General features: G+C 41.8%; 1 protein-coding gene across 14 annotated transcripts in view; it reads left to right on the top strand.

Annotated features, from left to right (window-relative positions):
- The window catches only part of UNC80 (unc-80 homolog, NALCN channel complex subunit), a 128936-nt gene that overhangs the window by 7631 nt on the left and 101034 nt on the right, over window positions 1-20271 (top strand). For all 14 annotated transcript variants that reach the window (XM_080598924.1, XM_080598935.1, XM_080598930.1 and 11 more), the window contains exons 3-11: window positions 1360-1516; window positions 2161-2459; window positions 4823-4946; window positions 6736-6809; window positions 7245-7384; window positions 10929-11190; window positions 16243-16377; window positions 17034-17256; window positions 18143-18283. In XM_080598924.1, the coding sequence (XP_080455050.1) occupies window positions 1360-1516; window positions 2161-2459; window positions 4823-4946; window positions 6736-6809; window positions 7245-7384; window positions 10929-11190; window positions 16243-16377; window positions 17034-17256; window positions 18143-18283 (1555 nt within the window). The remainder of the gene's footprint in view (window positions 1-1359; window positions 1517-2160; window positions 2460-4822; window positions 4947-6735; window positions 6810-7244; window positions 7385-10928; window positions 11191-16242; window positions 16378-17033; window positions 17257-18142; window positions 18284-20271) is intronic.

The following is a 20271-nucleotide window of genomic DNA, read 5'->3' on the forward strand; positions in this document are numbered from 1 at the left end:
ACTCTTCGCGCTGCTAATGGGGTGTTAGTCTTTGGTTGTAAGTACAGATGTACATTTTTCTGCCTCCACGCTGTACAGAGCAGAGCCAGCTCCTACGGGGGTGCTGTCACCCCATGGTGACTATGTGCACTGGCACATCCTGCCTCTCAGCAGAGGGGCTCATGTTCGTCCCCACCACGGGACGTGGCCACAACCTGAGAGGGGAGTGTGTGCAGCCGCTGGGGCATGCAGAAGAGTGCACGTTACCGCTGGTTATCATGGCGTGCACTGGAGTGGCTGGTCATGTAGGAGAGCTGGTTTGAGACTGCTGCCCTTTCAGCTTTCCTTTTTTCTAATTAAGTCTGTTCCTATCAATACCACGTTTATACGGGAAAAATTGTTATGACTAGTGTTGAAGGATAAGCTTTACGAATCTGGAGTGAGGGCATTTGAAGCATCCGTTAGGTCATGAATGCCAACAGTTACTTGAATGCCTGGAGCCTGATGAAATTGGTGGAAACAGCTTGTGAACAAATAGGTAGCCAGGAGGCTAAGCTTGTCTGTGGAAGGACGTACATTACCAGTCATGTATTTCTTAGCTTTAGGAACTTCAGTGAAGGAGTATAACTGCTTTTGTGACCCATAATGAGATCTTCCTATCTGGTCAGAGTAAGAGCGTATTGAAATAGTTAGAGCAACTAGCAATAAAGAACTTCCTTGGGGATTTCAAGGGCAGATAGTCTTATTTTGTGTTGTTTGAGGTGGAAATAATGAACTTGCTGCAGCTATCAGCTCTTTTAAGTGTTCATAAACCACGGCATCATGGCTCGCTGAAAAAAATTGTATACTGAGTATTTTTGTGGCAGGGTGTGAAAACATTTCCTAAGGCACGTATACCTTTAATGGGTTGCCCTTAATGTTACACTAAACTGAAAGAGCATGTGTGTGTGTGAAAGAGAAGTATACCCAGCTCTCAGCTCCACACATACAGGCTTCATTAGCTCCTGGGACTTCCAACAGGATTACTGGCATGCCAGGTTAATACCCAGCACAACTGTAAATCTGGCTTGATGCCAGGACTTACTTATATATGTGTGATATTTACTTTAACTCTTTTTTATTGTTATGTTATATTGAGTTTTGTATCGTACATTTTATTATTGTATTATATTGAGTGGCCCATTCATTTCCTAATTGAGTGTGTCCATGTGTCCGAGCTTTAGTTACCGTCCATATCATACAGGAAGAATATTCTAAAGTATGATTTAGTTGTATACTGAAAACTTACAGATTACAGTTTTTTAAAACGGAATGTTTTATGTCCTAGAATGTCTGTGCAGAAATAGATGTACAGAGTCTTTTTTTCCTCTTTTCTTACAGTCTTTTGAACGAGTTTTAGTAGAGAACAAGCTGCATGGCCTTTCTCCAGCTCTCTCTGAAGCCATCCAGAGCATTTCTCGCTGGGAACTTGTCCAGGCTGCGCTCCCGCATGTGCTGCACTGCACTGCCACATTGCTCTCCAACCGAAACAAGCTAGGTTAGTGCTCATGAATTTGTTTTTCCATTACTGAAGTTATCAGTCTGAACATAAGATTGATGCTCAGCATGCCACAAAACATGCTTTAAACCCTAGAATTAGGATTCTAATGAGGAATCCTAGTATATTCTGTGGGTTACACATTTCATGTTCTGTTCTCATTTATAGCAGGGTTACCTGGGAGGGTTTCCTCAGTGAAGTCAGTGGTGTGCTAGCTTTAGAAATCATGAGCTGAAGAGTCAAAGTAGTTCAATGACATTTTGATAGTTAATTTCCAGATACGCTAAAACTAGCTTTAGCAGAAGCCTCACAGTACTTACTTGCATTTTGTCTTATTTGATGGAGTCAAACAGATGAGGCTTTCAAGCTGCCATCTTTTAGGACCGCACTGTGTCCATGCATTCAGTGGCCCTGCCACTGACTTTTCAGGGACTGAATTGCAAATGCTGTGAAATAAATGGAGGCTTGTGAATTAGGAGTTTTCAAATAGAACAGAATGTTGAGACTGTTAACGCAGAACTTTAATTTTCAAGCTCCCATTAGGAGGGAGGTTGGATGCCCAGTTTCCTGTATGGCTCTGAAATTTTTGACAGTACCATTAATGGAAAGCCTGTGAGATACTGTGATGCGTTTTTCTCATTCAGGACATCAGGATAAACTTGGTGTAGCTGAAACAAAGCTGCTTCACACTCTTCACTGGATGCTGCTGGAGGCCCCTCAGGACTGCAGCAATGACCGATTTGGAGGAGACAGAGGTTCTAGCTGGGGAGGGAGCGGTAGTGCCTTTATCCACCAGGCTGAAAACCAGGGATCACCCGGACATCCCCGGCCCAGTGCCACGAATGATGAGGAGGAGAATAACAGAAGGAAGTTCTTCCAGAACTCCATGGCCACAGTGGAGCTCTTCGTGTTCCTCTTTGCTCCTCTTGTTCACAGGATTAAAGTAAGTAGAACATCAGTGGGGTACTTGTGTAGAGATGCCTCTGAGCAGGGAAACAGTGATTCAGCCTTTCCAGTGACATGAACAATCACTGTAACATCAGGCAGGTACAAAGGAACATAAATCTGAACTGAGGCATTTTCAGGCCCTAGGAATATCAAAGATCTGTGGCCCATATGGAATATTTGGGAGCCTGGAACCTGCTGAAAGGATTGCAAGCTTTAGCTTGCTCCAGTGTCTCTCACTCATTGCTCATAAGGACTGTGCTAGCTTTTCAGGAATTCCACCATGGGGCTGCTGCTGAGGCTTGTTGTTGTCATTACTAATCATCTTGATGCTGATTACCAAGATTGCTTTATAGTGGTATAAGCATGAAGTGGCAGAGGCAATTAAGCATTCCTTTGTTCTGAACTTGGAAGCGGGCTGCAGGCTCCCTGTCTGCCAGAGTCCTTTGGTTGGTTTTATGCTGAGTGCATCAGCTTTGCAGAGCTGTGTAACGAGGAGTCATTTTCTGCACGCTCTGACTCCTCCCTCTTGTCTTTATGCTCTCTAGAGAGCTGCTATTTAGACTTCACACTTCCAGGTAGGCTTCAAATGAGAAACTGGGTCTGGAGAACAGGTGGTCAGAAAAGGTCTGTAAAGTCATGAAGGACTGGAGTCTGTTGTGTGTTCTAACACCGCCTTGTGCGCTACAGCAGTTGAAGAAGATAAGGAAGTAGAGGAGAGAAAGGATAATCATTCTGTTAAGGCAGGTGAAAGTGGGTCTGGAGAGCAAACTTCCTTCCCTACTTCTGTTACCAAGTGTCTGTACAGCTCAATTTATGTAACCCAAATTCTTCTTAGTCATTTACTAGTTCTCCATTTTCTCTGTGAGCTATGGAGACATGGAAGAAAGAAGCACTGAGTTCTTCCCAGTGCTACATGCACCACTGTGGGCTATCATTTGAAAAAATAAAATGAAGCTGGAGGTAGACCCTGGCTGTTTGAGACAGTGTTTCCAAATTTTCTGTAATCATCTTTCTCAGATTTATTTCCCATTTACGAGATGGGATTAATAACAGTATCTCAGGTTCACCTTGAAAAAAATGTAGGAAATATCCATGAATCTCTGAGATATTGTAGTGATGAACACTTGAAAAGCCCATGAAAACATGCATTTCTGTCATCAAAGCAAAGCTTAAAAAGGATAAGGTAAATGAGGCATATAACTGGCTTTCTAAGTCAGCATTGCCACCCCTGTGTTTCATGTAGGTAGGGGTGTCGGGGGAAGAATATGACCTACTAACTGAAATAGTGGATGTGTCAAGGAAGATGATACTTGTTTACAAAGGAAGGCCTAAGTGATGGAATTTTAATGACTTCTGGGAGGATTTACATATTTTGCAATGTATTCTTAAATGAGACTTTGTGGGCATGGGGTGGTAAGCATGTAATCCTGTAATTTAACAACTTGAGTTAAGTGTTTACATTTCCAAAAGCTGGCAGTGCAAAGTAAAAATGCAACACGTTATTGCTCCCACTTTCTGATTACAGACAGTGAGGCAGATGAGGCTGTGTCAACAGAAGACAGTGGCTGCAAGGATGCTACTGAGATTGCTATTACCAGTGTTTCTGGGGCTTGAGGGGGATAGTGGGACTATGCTAACACTAGTGACTCCTCATGTAGGTCTGACCTTCGGTCGGGTACGGGCATACCTGCACCTTGATCTTGCCAAGATTTATTTGTGTGCTGATTTACACAATTTCAGCTACTTGCACATGTAAAAATCCATGATGGTGCAAGTGCTAGCAGTGCCGATGTCTCTCCATAGACATATCTCAAGTAGTAACAGTGTTGCTATTAATAAGAACATTATTTTATATTAATATTTCATACTGATTTGATGCATTTCATGTTATCTCAATTTCTAACCAATATATTAATATTTAATATTATTCTTCTGGGGCATAAGACCAAGTCTCAGAAGTGTAAATGCTAAGGTTAAGATGAAATTGAATACTAAATATGAAGTTGTTATTTACAGTCAGAAGGGTCACCAAGGCTCTTGACATAGGCATGGCCTTTCCTCTTATATCTTAAGGTCCTGAAAAAAGAGATTTCATTAGTGTGGAAGTTTCATTTTGGAAGAAGCCTTTTGTATATTTTTGTATATTGAGGTTTCCCTGTTGTTTTTTCATAGCTGTACTTGGAATGTATTGATGCCTGCTGAGTGGTGTCAGTGGCCACTGAGTTAGCATATACTGGCCGCAGAATGGCATGTAGTGTCGCTTATTTCTTGTAAAATCTGTCCATCAGGGAATGGACAGTCCTTTTAGTCTGGAAACAGTGCTCTTCCATGTGATACAATCTCTGTTTGTCTTTCTAGGAGTCTGACCTGACATTTCGGTTGGCTAGTGGCCTTGTTATTTGGCAGCCTATGTGGGAACACAGGCAGCCTGAAGTTTCTGCCTTCAATGCCCTTGTTAAACCAATCAGGAACATCGTTACAGGTCTGTGACTTTGCTGTGCAGGTGGGAAACCTTTCCTTTTCTTGGCTGCTTCTGCCTTATGTTCTGTAGCCATCATACTTGAGCAGTATGTTAATACTGCAGGAACTAGTTAAGTCTTTGAGAGTAGTTTCAGGCTGTTTCTCTTCAGAAACAAGTAATATTTGCATAATATTTAAATAGGAGATGAGAGAAATCACAAATAGGAAATGAGAAACTTCAGTGGAGTTACCGTTTTCTGTCAGCCTCATATCTCTGTTTCCCAATATCTTCCTTAGTTGCTAAGAAGGGTAAAGGCAGTATCTAGCAGCAGTCCAATGCTGGGGAAGGTTTTTCCAGACTGGTACTGGACATATTAAGAGTGAAGAGCACACAGTCATCAGTGTAGGTTCTCTTCCTATCTAAAATACAAATTTCACCATGCTGTGTAATTAAATGAAGTAGTTTCAAGAGGCTTGCTCCAAGGCAGACTTAGATTGCCAATTCACTTTTATATACTGTAAGGGGTTGCTCCTCATTTGTTCCTCAGCCATAATGAGACTGGAGTGGGGTCCTTAGGCTTCTAAACCTTTGTGTCAGACTTAGTTCTAAAAATCCTTTTTTACTATTGCATTTTTAGATAATAGTTTTGCATAGTTCCTATAAACTAGTCAATTGTAAGTGTGCTGGTTATATCACTGTGGCATTGCTTGCTCGTTCTTAAAAGCACAGAACTGTAATTTTCATAGAAGTGAAAATGTAGTTAGCTAAATCTGATTTTTCAAATGTAGCAAGTTACTTTGGATATTGTATTTCATTCTGAAGGTTTTACAGGCCTCTGGGACAGTACAGGATTGGAAAGGTAGAAATCTTTCAACTGATTTGAAATAGTCTGTGACATCTAGCTCTCCCTTTACCAGGCTTCAACTTTTGGAATTAGAAAATAGGATTTCAGCCCTGAAAATAACAGAAGCAACTAGTCCTAAATTTTCTTTGACCCTTAGAATTTTTTCTTTAATGTTTTGGCGTATGGTCAGAAAAACCCTAAAGTTACTCCCTTCAAGAGTGAAGTCTAATAGGAAAATATTCTGTTATGTTTTGAAAATGTTTCAAGAGAATGGAAATAGTAATTGGAAGGACATTCTATATGTCAAGGGAGCTTCTGATGTTGTAGCATTCTTGTCTCAAATTGTGACAAAGTTAATTTTACTTAAGTTCTCCTTCAAATGAGAAATCGAAAAAAAAATCTACTGCAGAAGCTTTGCAGTATTTTACTTGGAGTCGGTCTGATACTAAGTTGCATCTGGATAGCTTGTGATATGACAGGATTTCAAGAACTGTCATCCTAGTCTTTGTGATGCCCTTGTTCTTCTTCAGTACTGCTGATCAAACTTTCTCTGTGACATTTGTGTGCTTTCTGTGATGAAGGCATTTGTCAAATTGGAAATCACAACACATTCAGAGAGATGTAACCTAGAAAAGAAGCTGAATATACATGGAAATAGGAGGGGGAAGGAGACACAAAATAAAATGCACTAGTATGCACAGGAAAACAGTATAATGTCATATGGACTTAGGATAAAATGTAAATTCAATTTTTGTTTTTAAAGAAATGGTGATTTTCAGTAGACAATGCTGTTGACAGAACAATTTAAAAATGTGCAAAAGTTAAATGTTTTTTTTTAATGGTTAATGCCTAGGAAGTTTGCAGCAGAGAGATGCTGCTTTTTTTTTTTTTTCTTTATCATTTCAGTTGGTGCAGTTTACATATTAGAGGTGCTTTCTGAAATGATATTTCATTTTATTTTGTCAGCTAAAAGAAGTTCTCCTACCAACAATCAGAGCGTGACTTGCGAATCCCCTAATCTGGACAGTGGTCATACAGAGGTGAGTTCCATGCGAAGCTCTAGATGGCTTGAGTGAGGAGCTGAGGGAGGAGGGAAATGAATGCCAAAACAGCAGCTGCAGTCATTACCCTAAAGTAATCCGTGTTCAGAAATTACAGTTGCTCACAGTTCTCCTGACAGCTCCCAGCCTTGTCTGCAGTGGAACCAAAGGGTATTGAGATAGTTGTCAGGGTCTTCTCGGGCTTATTGTGTCTCACAGGATGGAAGCCTGATGTTACATATTTTCTTGGGTTAGAGCCCTGTCTTACCCTTTGGTTATACAGTTCCTCATACTGTGAAAGCCCAAGGCTTAACTGCCCGTGTTATTATGGTATAAGTAATACTTGTGTCTAAGCATAAACTGCAGTAAGGAAACTAATACAGGACGGATAAATACGTTTGTCTACCTATTTCCATTTATTGAAACTATCCAAAGGGACTACAGGTGGTCTGTGAGACAACCCAGCCAGATTCCGTACCTCCAAAGCCCACTGTTTCAGCATGTCATCGTGGAAATTCCCTGGATGGAAGCGTGTCCTCCCAAACCTCTCAGGAGAGAGGCACCCCACATCCCAGGTACAAACCCCTTCAGCAGAAAGTTAAGCTGTTGTAACTCAATGGGGGAGGTCACAGAGGTCCTCATGAATCTGCTATTGTTCCTAAACCCCAAGGGTGCTGGATGTTTATCTCAGACTTGTAATTCAACAGATCTGTTTTGGGGGCTGAACAAGGTGGTGACACTTGATATTCAGTGGCACTCATCGGAGAAATCTCCAGCTGGCCTGTTGTGGCGCTTTATTTGGTCTTTTCTAATACACTGGTTTCTGGTTTCTCATAATTAGAGACCTTCAAATAACCTGCAAATTCAGCTCTTCTTAGCTGAATTCAGCAACTAGTATCTTTTCTGTCTTCCTTCTGAACAAATTTTATTTCCCTTTAGCAAGGATTTTTGTAATTTTCTCTCCATTGCTGTCATTATGCTTTCTCTTCATCCTGCTGCTTAGTCAGCTTGCTTTGGACTCCTGACCAAAAGAAACAGACTGACAAAAAAGCACAGCCACACAAACATCCTCCCAGCTTGCCCTGCAGAGTTCAGGCCACAGTTTTCCAGCGTGGCACTGGTACATTAATTTATTTTAATCTAGGATTGGGCAGGTAAAGATAGAACCAAATTTTCAGTATTGCGGGACACTCAGTAGTGCTATAAAGTAAATGAAGCTGATGAGTATTTTTTGGGGGGGTGGGCTGGGGGTAGTAATGATGAGGAACTGAAACCTAACTGTATTTCAAGGTCTCTGTGGTGGATGTAGGAGTCTCACTTCAACTCCTCATGACAATTTTGGTTCTGGTGCTTATCTGTTTGGGGAAATGTCATACCCAAAACAGCAATGTTTTAAGACATTGCTTCATTACAGAAACAGAAGAAATGTGGGATGGAGTGGGTTTCTGGATAGAATCTAGGAACAGCTCAGATTTCTCAAAAAGGGATTTGATGCACCTTTTTCCCTGGTGGAAAGGGCAAAGCTATCCTCTATGGCTCTGATCCTATCAGGAGGTTTCCCATGGGATTTTTTATCAAGCCTCCTGTCAATTCTAGGTGTTTATTTAATTTGTATTAATGTGAGCCAGTAAAACTGAAATTGGGCACAGAACTGCCTTTCTGTGTAAACACTGCTGCTCAGAGAGGCACAGCTGTACAGGAAAAAAAAAAAAGGGGGGGGGGGAAGCAGTCTCTTCTGAGAAGACGGAATCAGGTGATCAATTTGTCAGGCTGGCTCTGGTGGTTGCTAGGGAGATGGAGCTGCAGACAGGCACTGAAGAGAGCGTCATTATGTCTCCTCGTTCGCAGGACTCATTGATCAGTTAAAACTGTACGGGGAGCTTTGGTTGCCACGCAACAGACAACTGGGGAGCGAATATTGTTTACTCTGCTTACCAACAGCTGCAGTATTCCTTTGTCCTTGGGCCTGGGGTTGGAGGAAGACTTCCTTGCCACTCTCCCTGCAATCACAGGCAGCCACGAGCAGTGGAAATGAACACCAGGTTTCCTTCTAAATGAAGCACAGAATTTAATTTCTAGTTCTTCAGACACTTAAGAAAATGGCTTGTTCCTCTGATCCTGGCTAATTACCCTGCTCCTTTCAGTGAAGTGCTCCACTTACAGATGACCACAGTATAAGGCTCTGCAGCAATTAAAGCCACAGCCCGTCGTCCAGCTGCTGCCTTGAACGCTCTGCTTTGGAAATACGCTTTGCAGGACTTCAGTGGCAAATGGTTCATAAGGAGAACATGTCTTGCTCCAGGCTTCTTGTGCCTAGCATTTGCCTGTGCTGCATACAGAGGAGCACGAACACTGATCTGGGTCCTGCAAAGTGACCAGGGAGCAATGCATCATCCTTTACGTTTCCTTTGCATTTGCTGCTGAGGTGATGGGCGTTATTTCCCTTGCTGGTATACTTTTGAATATCCCAGCTTAGTTTGTGTTTTTGGATAGTCTGTGTCTATTCGACACAATCTTAACTTGGACAAAGGCAGCCTTGAAGTCAAGTATATGGGAAAAACTTCATAGCATATTTCCATTTATCATTGCTTTCTCCTTTTTATTTTTTTAATTTTTATTTTTTATAACAGCTCATTTTAAAGTCATCAAATTTGTAACATCGTACCTTGAATACAGCACTAGGGAAAAGCTTTGAGTCTATAGATTGCGTTCTGTGACATATGCTGACACAGACAGGCTGGTCTGCAATCACCACATGCCTTCAACATTGGCCTGTGGGGCTGGCAGCAAACCAACTCCTGCAGGTTTGAGTTCTAGATCCACACACATTGCTCCAAGCCCAGCCTTGCCTCCTGCCCCTGTTGCCAGCCATGCAGTGTGGAGGAGGGTTCTTGTGATTCCCGGTGGTGTCAGCATTTGCTGCACACTTCTTTCTCCTCTGCCAGTCGTGTACCTGCCTGGGATGTGCAGGGCAGCTCTGTGACACTGAGCAGTGATCCAGTAAAGCGCTTTAAGCATGCACTTCGCTCTTAGCACTTAGAGGAGTTCCACTAGTCATTGCTGCTTCTTCCGTAATGTTTTGGGTGGCCTTGGACTCCTCTGCTCTGAATGTGGTGACACCTAGCTGGAGACAGGGGTGTCCTGCCATTGCTGTTCACATGTTGTTTAGTGGAGCTGATAATATAAATGGCTTAAAAAAATATTTGTTCTTGCGTTGTCTCCCAAGTGATTAAGAATACATTTCACATAAGTGGTTTTAATTTTCATAGAATCCAAAAATCACAGAAGTTCGTCTACAATACTTAGGAAATTCTGTGCTAAAACTTGTCAGGAAATGACACCACCTGAAAGGCAGGAAAGCCATAGTGAAGGCTAAAATGTTTTCCTTTTCTCTAGCACACCTTGTCAAGGAGGGTCTATAAAAGTAGTTTTTACTTGTATGAGATCAATTTAATTAGATTAAATGGTTACTTAATTTAGCTGCCCTGCCTGCTTGTTCTGTAATAGGGCCTGATGTGTACAAATGTAAACAGTTCCTAAATATAAATTATGAGTGTCTGAAGAGCAGATGCTCATGAGTTATCTGTTTCCAGCTGAACAAATTATTCAGTTAGCACAGGTGCATTAGGCTTGTCTTCAGACAGCAGCTTGAGAAAGCAACCCTATCCAAGAAAACACTTAACAAAACCTGTGCCTGAGCCCCCTAGGGAGCTGAAAGCTAAATATCCACTTACACGTCATCAGTAATGCTTTCCTCAGCCAGGGCCTTAGTCCCAAAGGGTCAGCATCAAATGTCCCCGCAAGCTCAGGCAGGCACAGCTGTGTGCACGTCCTGGTGATAGCTGCAGATGGCAGGAGAAAGCGAGTGGCTTACAGCTCTTGGCTGTTTAGGCTTCTGAGTGGAGCTGTTGGGTCTTGGGGTGGACCAGCATGTGTGCTAGGACAGAACTGGTCTCCAGCTATCAAAGAAAACTTTGTGGCATTGAATGACCTCTTAAGAACAGTTGAACATACAAACCTAACAGATCATCCTTGAGTGTCTCTTTATTCAGGGAGCAGAGTACTTAAGAAGGGTCTTAGGAGCCTGATTAACGTTTCTGCTCTTACTTTTTGGAACAGGCTGTCCATGGTGATCCCACCATGCCACAAATCTCGCTATGCCACATACTTTGATGTGGCAGTGCTGCGCTGCTTGCTGCAGCCCCATTGGTCTGAGGAGGGCACGCAGTGGTCACTGATGTACTACCTGCAGAGGCTGAGGCATATGTTACAGGAAAAGCCAGAGAAACCACCCGAGCCAGAGATCACCCCTTTGCCGAGACCTCGCAGCAGCTCCATGGTGGCTGCCGCACCCTCTCTGGTGAATACCCACAAAACTCAGGTAAGCAGCTGCCATCAGTTGAATAAAAATCAAAAAAATAATAATTAAAAAAAAAAACTAACTGTTGTGGTGATGCTGGGAAGTGGTGGCTGGATGACTAGTGAAAAGCATAGCTTTGGTATTGGTTAAAGTGCCCAGAGGTCAGACGTGGGCATTGATTCAGAAGGAGACCCTGAGAACAATAAGGGGTTTGGAGGCAGAATCTGACTCTGAGCTGGTGACTGCTGAAAGCTTGAGGGTTGTTTTAGGATGATTATTCTAGGGTGAACAGTGATAAAATTAGTTTTTAATGTGGTAATATACTAATGGGTTTGTCAGAAGAAATCAGACTTGCTTTACTGAGCTCTCTTTGGCATAACCCCTCACAAGAGAGAAAAGGAATTGCTCTTCATATAGCACTGCACACTTCAGGCAAACGCTCGTGTTATAATAGCAAAGTAGACTTTGAAAGCTCTGGCAGTGAGCGAAAGACCTCTGTGCAGTTACCTCTTCTCCTGATGTTAATCTTAGTGTGTAACTCTTAGTGTGTACTCTTTGTATTTGCCAGCAAAACCTCAGTGGACAAACTGTCCTAATAGGTGTCAAAATTTACTCCCTATTTGGCTGGAACAGAAACCCCAGACTCCTGACCTCAGTGCAGTAAAGATCTCTGTGTTAGAGCGTAACTGTTTTTTAACTTTTGGGTAGCTTTTAACTTTTGGGTAGCTCATGGTTGATCAAGGGATAAAAAGGGGATGCGGCTGCAGTTTCTGTTAATCTCCTTGTTGATTTGTGATACTTTTAGGTTGTGCACTCTTCCTGTCATGTGGGCTTCTAACAGCAAATTCTGATTTACTGAGTTGGTGGAACTGCCTTACAAAATTTAATACAGTAATACAGGATTCTATTTTTGCAATCTAATTTTATGACACAGCTCAAGTAAGAGGCTCTATCTTCTGCTAATGTTGCTGTCAAATGTCTTTTTGAGTCAGAACTCTTAGAATTTTTTTTTTTTTTTTTCTTAAAAGCCTTGTATTCAGTGTTCTGGCAGTTTTTGATCTGTCATTTTATAAGCATAAAGGGCGGAATGTCTTTTCTCCTGTACAGCCAAGATACTCATAAGACAGAAGACAAGCATAAACAATGTAAATAATAATATTTTTATTTTAAAGTCTCAGGATCTTGTAGCCATTCTCATAATTTTTGTTAGGGCTGGTGGTTACTTGTGATTTTAAAGGCTCAGCAGTGGCGGTCTTGTTTAAACTGTTAAATTTTAGTGTCATTTCTATAAAATGTTGCCTGTTTTATCCCTGTAAAGGCTTGATATATCTCCATAAAGGCCAGGTGATACGAATTACTATTCCGTCTTAATCTACCTTTGCATGGGGATTTTATAGGATTGCTGTACAAGTACAGAAAATCCTCATTTTAATATCCTCTCCTGGAGGGAATGCTGCCTAAGTAGAACAGTACATTGGAAGATACTGCTGTTGAGGTGGTTCACTCTTTCCACCCTCGTACTGTTTCTTTGCTCAGAACAGCCCAGTTATTTTGCACGTGAACATGGTAGCTACTAGTGCAGCAGGACTGCAGTCAGTGGTTCTCAGCACACTGGCAGCGTGCATGGGGTTGTCCTCTGTAGGCGCTGTTTGCGTTAGCATTGTGCTGGTTCTTCTCTGTGCAATAAGACACTTTCCTCCTTTCACACACTTGGCTGTTTCTTGCTTTTTCAGGATGTTTCTCTTGCAGAAGATTTCTTTACTCAATTGCTCTTCACTAACGTTTTTCTGTTAAACCCATTTGGCAATTCCACTGGGTATTTTCTGGCTGTTAATGTGAGGACTCTGTCCAGGGCATTCTTCCCTCCAGGGCTAGATTTGATTGCTTTTTGTAACCTCTGTGTCAGTCCTGTGTATTTTTACTGTGCTTCATCAAACTGGAATCCTGTTTAAAAAGGTTTCCAATTTGTTAAGCAGAACAGCTGTGATGGAGATGGTGAAACAGCCTTCCTGAAGCTCGTCTCCCCCCTTCTTTACAATTCTGAAGGCTGAAGTCTGTGCAACACAGACAGCATTCCCTACCATTCATCCTGGCTGACTGTAGGCACTTAACTGAGGTTCTTAAATTCAGTCTCATCACTCAAGGCTTTGTGCTAGTCAGAAGAGAGAGATCCACCTCCAAAGGACTGAGATTTGTCATTTCTTTCTAACTGCACAAGAGGTTGTATGCTGAGACTTTACCAGGTCATCGGTCAGACACAGGGATATGCTTAAAAACTTCTTTTTTGCTCTGGATCTTCCAAACTAAATGTCATGTTTTCTGCTCACAGGTTGATGAATACGTTCTCAAAAATATCACTCTCTGTTTCAGTGGGATAGGTTTAAAGTGTCACGCACAAACTGATAAAAGACAAAAATAGCTGCATGCAAGGCAGATCAGGGACCAGCAGATTTTTCTGATAAATCCATGTTACTTATGTTATTCTGCTGTTTATCAGGGTAACTTCCTGCATTTCCGTAAGCCTCAGCAAAACTCTTGCACTTCTTGTTGGTTTCTGTGTGTGAAGTGACATTTTAAATATAATCTGGGGCTAAAGAAGTTGGGATCATGTGTTGAGAGAATGCAGGAAACATCCTCCATATCTTGCCTAGTAAAATGAAGAGCAAAGTAGGGAGAGATTCAGTGCAGCATGCCAGTGCTCCTTGTTGCATAGCAAAAGGGTACGGGGTGTGGTGTGAATAAAGAGAATACTGGGTTCCTCTGGAAACCGACTTTAATCCAAACAGATTTCAGAGCTGGCAACACATGATGAGGGAAACCTGCACTGCACCTGTATGCAGTGAATTAGTGTAAGGACAAGTCTGAGAAATGAGACCTCATGAGGCTCACGAACATCTACAGTCTTGCAGTAATGTTGCAGGGGCGAAGAGCCAAAGCTTAAATTAAACATTAGACCAGTGCAGCTGCAGTGACTCACTGCAGTGCTAATATAAAACCAAGAGTCTCAAGAGCAATACCTTGAGAGCTGAGAGAAGTACTAATGAGCTGCTATCTTTACGGTCGTGCAGAAGGAAGGCAATAGAAAACAGAACAAGATCTAGAGTAGCAGCCCCCAAACTATTTTACTTTCTTGTGCATCATATGCATATCATGAATACAAGATAATGTACTGCACAGAAGCCATAGCTACATTTTTCATCAGTCTTCAACAGGAGTACTAGCTTGATTCATTAAAATAGGTCACATACCACACTGTAGGTTAAAGCTAATTCTATAACTTGCATTTTTGTTGCTTGATACCTATCCTAAGCTGTTTTTTAGAACTGGAACTGTCTTTCTGTGTGTTTATATGCTTGTGTCATGGTGTAGGTCCTGATCCTCACTCTGTCCTTTCGGTGGAGGGTAATGAATCAGAATTAAATGCATATGTTTTCCAGCCAGAAGGAGCCAAAGAGCTGTAAAAACCAAGAACCAAACCTTACGGAGTACTTGCTGGCCTTGCTGTTGAGAGAATCTAGGGCTGAATCTTAATTTGCTGTCTGATGGATTTTGTGTATGACTTCTCCCGTGAATCTTTAGTCATATATGCAAAATGATTTAAAAGCATGCCTTGACTGAATGTGACTGAAAACAATTGTGAAGTGGAATCTTTCTATTGTTGGGTCTCCTTCATTCATGTGTTTTGATAAAAATAAACAGGAAGGGTTTAAGGGTACTCCTTGACTGCTATGAAAAGTCCCCAGAGAATGTCTGGTCCCCAGTAATCCCAGTAACACAAACACTGTAACTGGTCCTTAACGCTTCAGCTGCAAAGTGTCACTGGCTTCTGCAGGACCTTCATGTGCATAAAACTGCACACTCCTGTGTGTTGCAGAGCCAGGATCTCTACCTCTTATTCTGTAGGAGTCTTCAGCTATAGATGGCATATGGCTCTCTGGATTGAAAGGGAAAAGGTGTTTTAACGTGACCGGTTGATCAGCACGAGCTGTCTAAAGGGGAAGCAAGGCAGAAAAGCATCTCCGTTGGAAACAAGCTGATATTTAGGCAGGTGAAATTTATCCTGAGGGAATTTGGTCAGGTCAGCTGCACAAACATCTCATGGAAAGTGGCATCAAATCTTTAATGAGAACAGATGGTCGGGAGCTGAGCTACCTTTTGTAGCAAAGCCTTTCCAATACAGCAGGCAGCTGTAATGTATTCTGCTCAGTGCAGAAGGGGAGCAGAGTGCCCTCTACTGAGGTGTCAGTAAATTACTCTGGCCGTTTTCCTTGCCTTGGAACGTTCTGTGCTTGAAGTTGTAGGGGCTTTCACAAATATGAGAAGAGAACCATGATGTGGACAGATCTTGCAGCACTGTTATTACAAGTGAGGGATGCTTACTGATTTTGAAGTCTTAGGTTGTTTTAGTGGGTAAATAAAATTAAAGATGAGTGCTGCCTCAGTCCTGTCTTCCTTCCTTCTCCCACAACAGCCCACAGCAAAAATAGGCTTGTAGCATTCACAGAAAGTCTTGTAGTTACAAAATTTTGTATCAAAAGTACTTTTAAAAATCAAATCTCTCGAGGGGACAGTGCTGCTCATTACAGCTCAGTTCCAAAATACGTGATTAAGAGCGTACATCATTAAGGTCATATTCTCTCATAACTTAAAACATTTCACAAAAAGCAGCAGCTATAACTGCATATAAATGTAAACCAAGGCGTCAGGAAGATCGTCTGCCACCAAAGACCGTACTTGGGATCAGAATTGGAGCAGAGCAGACCATGAGTCTTCTGTCCCACTAGACCACACTGACAGCAATGCCTGAATCTCTTCTGTGGCAGCACAGTGTGCTGACCCCCTTTTTTTTTTGTTCATGATGACAAAAATATTAGACAGGTCAGTAATTCTAGGAAATTCTAAATGTTTTTATTTATTTTTCTTTAAATGTGTGAATGGTGTTTTCTGTGATGAATTGAATGTCCTTCTCTGCTGTTGTGCTTCTCCTATGACGGCTCTTGGATGCAGCTCTTCTATTAAGCTGCTTATCGTCTAGTTCTCGTTGTGCTTATTGTCTTGTTTTGGGAGCTGCAGGATCTTACAATGAAATGTAATGAAGAAGAAAAATCACTAAGCACGGAAGCATTTTCCAAGGTTTCACTGACCAACTTGCGTAGGCCAGCAGTTCCAGATCTCTCCACTGACCTGGGGATGAACATCTTCAAAAAAGTGAGTGGAAGAAAATTATACTTAATCAAATTTTCCAGTGATTCAGCACCTAAATGTTCTGCTAAGTAGCAAATGAAGGTCTGCTTGGACTGTATATACATGCTGTATGTGAGATTGACATCTTTTTTTTTCATTGGGAGTGATTTTGTTTGTAATTACCTAGATTTTTATGTGCACTTTCCAATCACAATACTAAAACCTTTATTCAAATAGTTATCCTGCTGAAACTGCATGGAGGAGGGTACTCAAACAATGCAGTTTAATGTCCAGATTTTTAAGTGCTGGTTCTTGCTGTAATTCCAGATAGTTCAGTGAAGTTTTTCTGATGTTTTTATGCTATGAAGCCCTGGGTTTGCAACCATCCAAGATACTTAGCAGAGTTTTGCGTATTCTGCAAATCCAGCTTTCAGGTATGAACATGCCATAAAATTTTAAAAGGGCATTCATCCCATCCTATGGGAAGACTGAGTTCCTTAAAATATTTATATGGTCCCAGAGTGTAGATAGTTCCTATCATAGTGAATGGCGAAGACAAAAAGCTCAGTGTGTAAGGTTACAGCTGGGCCATATACCTCTTTTACTTTTTTCCCTCAAATAGTAGTTGAATGCCTCAAAGCCTCTACCTGCTCTCATCTCTGCTCATTTTTCTCCTGCAGTTTAAAAGCCGCAAAGAGGACAGGGAGCGTGAGCGCAAAGGGTCAATTCCTTTCCACCATACTGGGAAGAAGCGGCAACGGAGGATGGGGGTGCCCTTCCTTCTCCACGAGGACCACTTGGATGTCTCGCCCACTCGCAGCACTTTCTCTTTCGGCAGTTTCTCTGGAATCGGAGAGGACCGGCGTGGCATTGAGAGAGGAGGATGGCAAACCACCATATTAGGTGAAGCATTTTTATCTCTGCCCCAGGTTCTGTGTCATTTCTGTTCTCAACATTCAGAGAACGGCAGAGGCTCTTTGTTTCTCCATCCATCCTATTGCAGCCTTATATACCCAGTTCTGTTTACAGCATTAAACACCTGCTCACAGAGGTGGCAACTGCGCTGACAACAGACCTTGAATAACTTACACTTTCTTTAATTCACTTTTTCTCTGAGAGCTACCATCATATAATGTAGTAATAGCTATTGTAGCAACTTGTATTCAAGCAGTACGGTCATGACTATACTTTCTCCTGAGTGGTAGGAAGCATTATACAACTGCAGCTTAAAATAGATTTGAGGAATGGCTGCATTCTTTTCTTTTAAAAAGAAATCTCTGGAGAAGCAGCAATATGGTTGTTAGATGCATGACAAAAAATGTTCAGTCTTCTTCAAGTGAATGTTGGATACAAAATAGAGTATTGCCTCAGGTAGTGAAGCTTACCAGGTAACTGTCTTGACTTTTGCAAAGATGCAGTGTTTAAATTTAAATATGGGCTTGTTCAGTCTTCCAAGTTCACTCAGCATTATCTAGGCATGGTTTCTGTTTCATAGACTTACTCGGAATGTCATAGATTTTCATCCTAGCATACTTTCTTGGAGATGGTACAAAGTAAAAAATGATTGTCTAAGGCCATGCCAGAGCATTCTCATGTTCTTAGTTTTTATGTCAATGACCCCCTGCAAGATATCCCACTATTACCTGTTTGGTTCTGCTTCACAGGGTCCTGGAAGGCCTTGACTTCTGCTGACTCCAGTCATTCGATTTCTAACCTCAGCTACTGTCTCTTGCCTCCAAGCACTTCTCAGATGAGTGAACTAAATATCAAATTCTTGTCTTCACCCTAGGAAAGTTCACCAGACGGGGGAGCTCTGACACAGCAACCGAGATGGAAAGCCTAAGTGCTAGGCATTCACACTCTCACCACACTCTTGTCTCTGATCTGCCAGACCACTCAAACAGCCATGGAGAGAACACAGTCAAAGAAGGTAAATCTAACACATCAAGAAAGAAACATTTCACTGGAATATGAACTCCAAGAATCTGAGGAGGTGTTACTGTTTCCATGTATGAATATATGACTAATTGTTTTTTCCTATTTTTTTCTGCATCTCTTGAGGTCTGTCTTGTTCTATGTAGAAACATCTTCCAACCCTTTCATGTTTACTTTGTGCAATTTATCCATAAATAAATAAATAAATAGTCAGCCATCAGCAGGGAGAAGAGAAAGGGTTTGGATTTTTTTTGCTGTACCACAACACAGTGCAGATCTTTGGGCAGAAACTTGGAGTTGCTAACTTCTGTGGTTTCATGGGGAATGTTGTGATACTTAATGCCCTTTGTCAGTCCTCAGTTGCTCGAATATGCTGAAAATACCACTTTTTTCTTATTTTTCCTTGGTTCTAAATAGAAGCCAGGCTTTCAAATTTGCTCAGTCTCCTTGGGCCCGTCTGTCTGGGAACCTTCTACAGAAAGAGCAGTGCCAGTGTGACCACTATGGGAGAGCCCCTGGTGGGATGAAGTCTATTCCAGAAGGAGGAGTCTTTCTGTTGGCAGGACAACTCCACCTTTGTCAAACATTAGCGAAGCAGAGGAAAGTTCTTTTCTGTCAGCAGAGCTGTCTGCACCAGAGGGCTTTGCTGGTGCTGCTTCTGCTGCCTAAACATAGTGAATTTTTCTCCCTCATGAGCAGTGCTACTGGCAAACCTGGCCATGGAGGTCAAGCCTCACTTTAGGCAAGTGCAACCCTAAACCTTGATCAGGGAACAGAAAATCACAAACCCCATGGAGCAAGGCACAGTCTATCTGCACAAGCTGTCAGGCACCATACCTAGGGGGATACTCACATGTTACATGCTGTAGCCTTATGAGCTCTCAGAGATCCTCACTGTGCTCTTTTAGCACAGTAAATCTGAAAAGTCAGAGAGGATGGATTTGTGTCAGCTCTAATCTAGCATGGGAACATCTCCTTCATCTCTGCTTTGTGACTCTGGGGTGAAACTCTTCTCCTGGATCAGTTTTATGAAGTCTCTGTATACCTGATCTGCACTTGTTCTGTGGGAGAGTAATCCCACACACGACAACAGCTTTCTAGCCAAATATTTTCTAAAAAGTAGTTATATGCAATGCATCTTTTCCTGGTTGCACCCCAGGTACAATTGTCCTGCAACTACATGAACAGTAGGACATATAACACTATTTTCAGGGCTAGTATACAACTTTGAATGAAACATTCTGTAGTTAAAGGATAAGTACAAATATTACTTTTTGGTTCTGTTTTATGTGCCCAATTATATTCATACGTGCTGGCCATCCATAATTTCCTATGTGTTGTCTAATTTCCATGGCCAGGAGAAATTTGCTAATAAACTAATTTTTCTGGCTGGCACACAGTCAGAGATGAAAAATTAGTTATGTCCTATGTAGCTGCTCAAGAGAAGTCGTGGACACATGCTGCAGGCCTCCATGGATGTAAATTAAGAGTCTTTAGTCCTCCTTCTCTGCCTCTGTGCATCCCATCCAGCAGTCAGCTCTTCCAGTGATAATGAAATAAAGGTGCAGTACAGGAAAAGATATTTTATGTAGGTCTTAGTAATGGATTTTTGTTACCCATTTCAAAACAAACTAAGCAAAACCTCAATGAAACAAAAAAATAGCTAACCGTAGATAGTCATAAAACTTTATAGCTCGGGAACAAAGTTTCCTAATTCCATATTTTCATTATTGTTCTCTTCACCATATAAATGTCGGTGATTGCCATTAAAAAGTCACACATGCCAGCAAGTAATCCTGATGTCACATTAGGTACAGCAGTTACTTCCTGTCCTAATCATTGACCAATTTGTAGCCCGGTTCAAGGTAATGCCATTGACCTTAGAACATTTATCTTAATAAAAAGCTGCTCGTTCAGTGCTGGCAGGGTTGCACAGGTTACGCAAAGGAAATGTAACCACTGCTCTGGCAAGTTGTTATTTGC

This window comes from Anser brachyrhynchus (assembly GCF_964034855.1).
Source record: "Anser brachyrhynchus genome assembly, chromosome: 7".
Classification (NCBI taxonomy): domain Eukaryota; kingdom Metazoa; phylum Chordata; class Aves; order Anseriformes; family Anatidae; genus Anser; species Anser brachyrhynchus.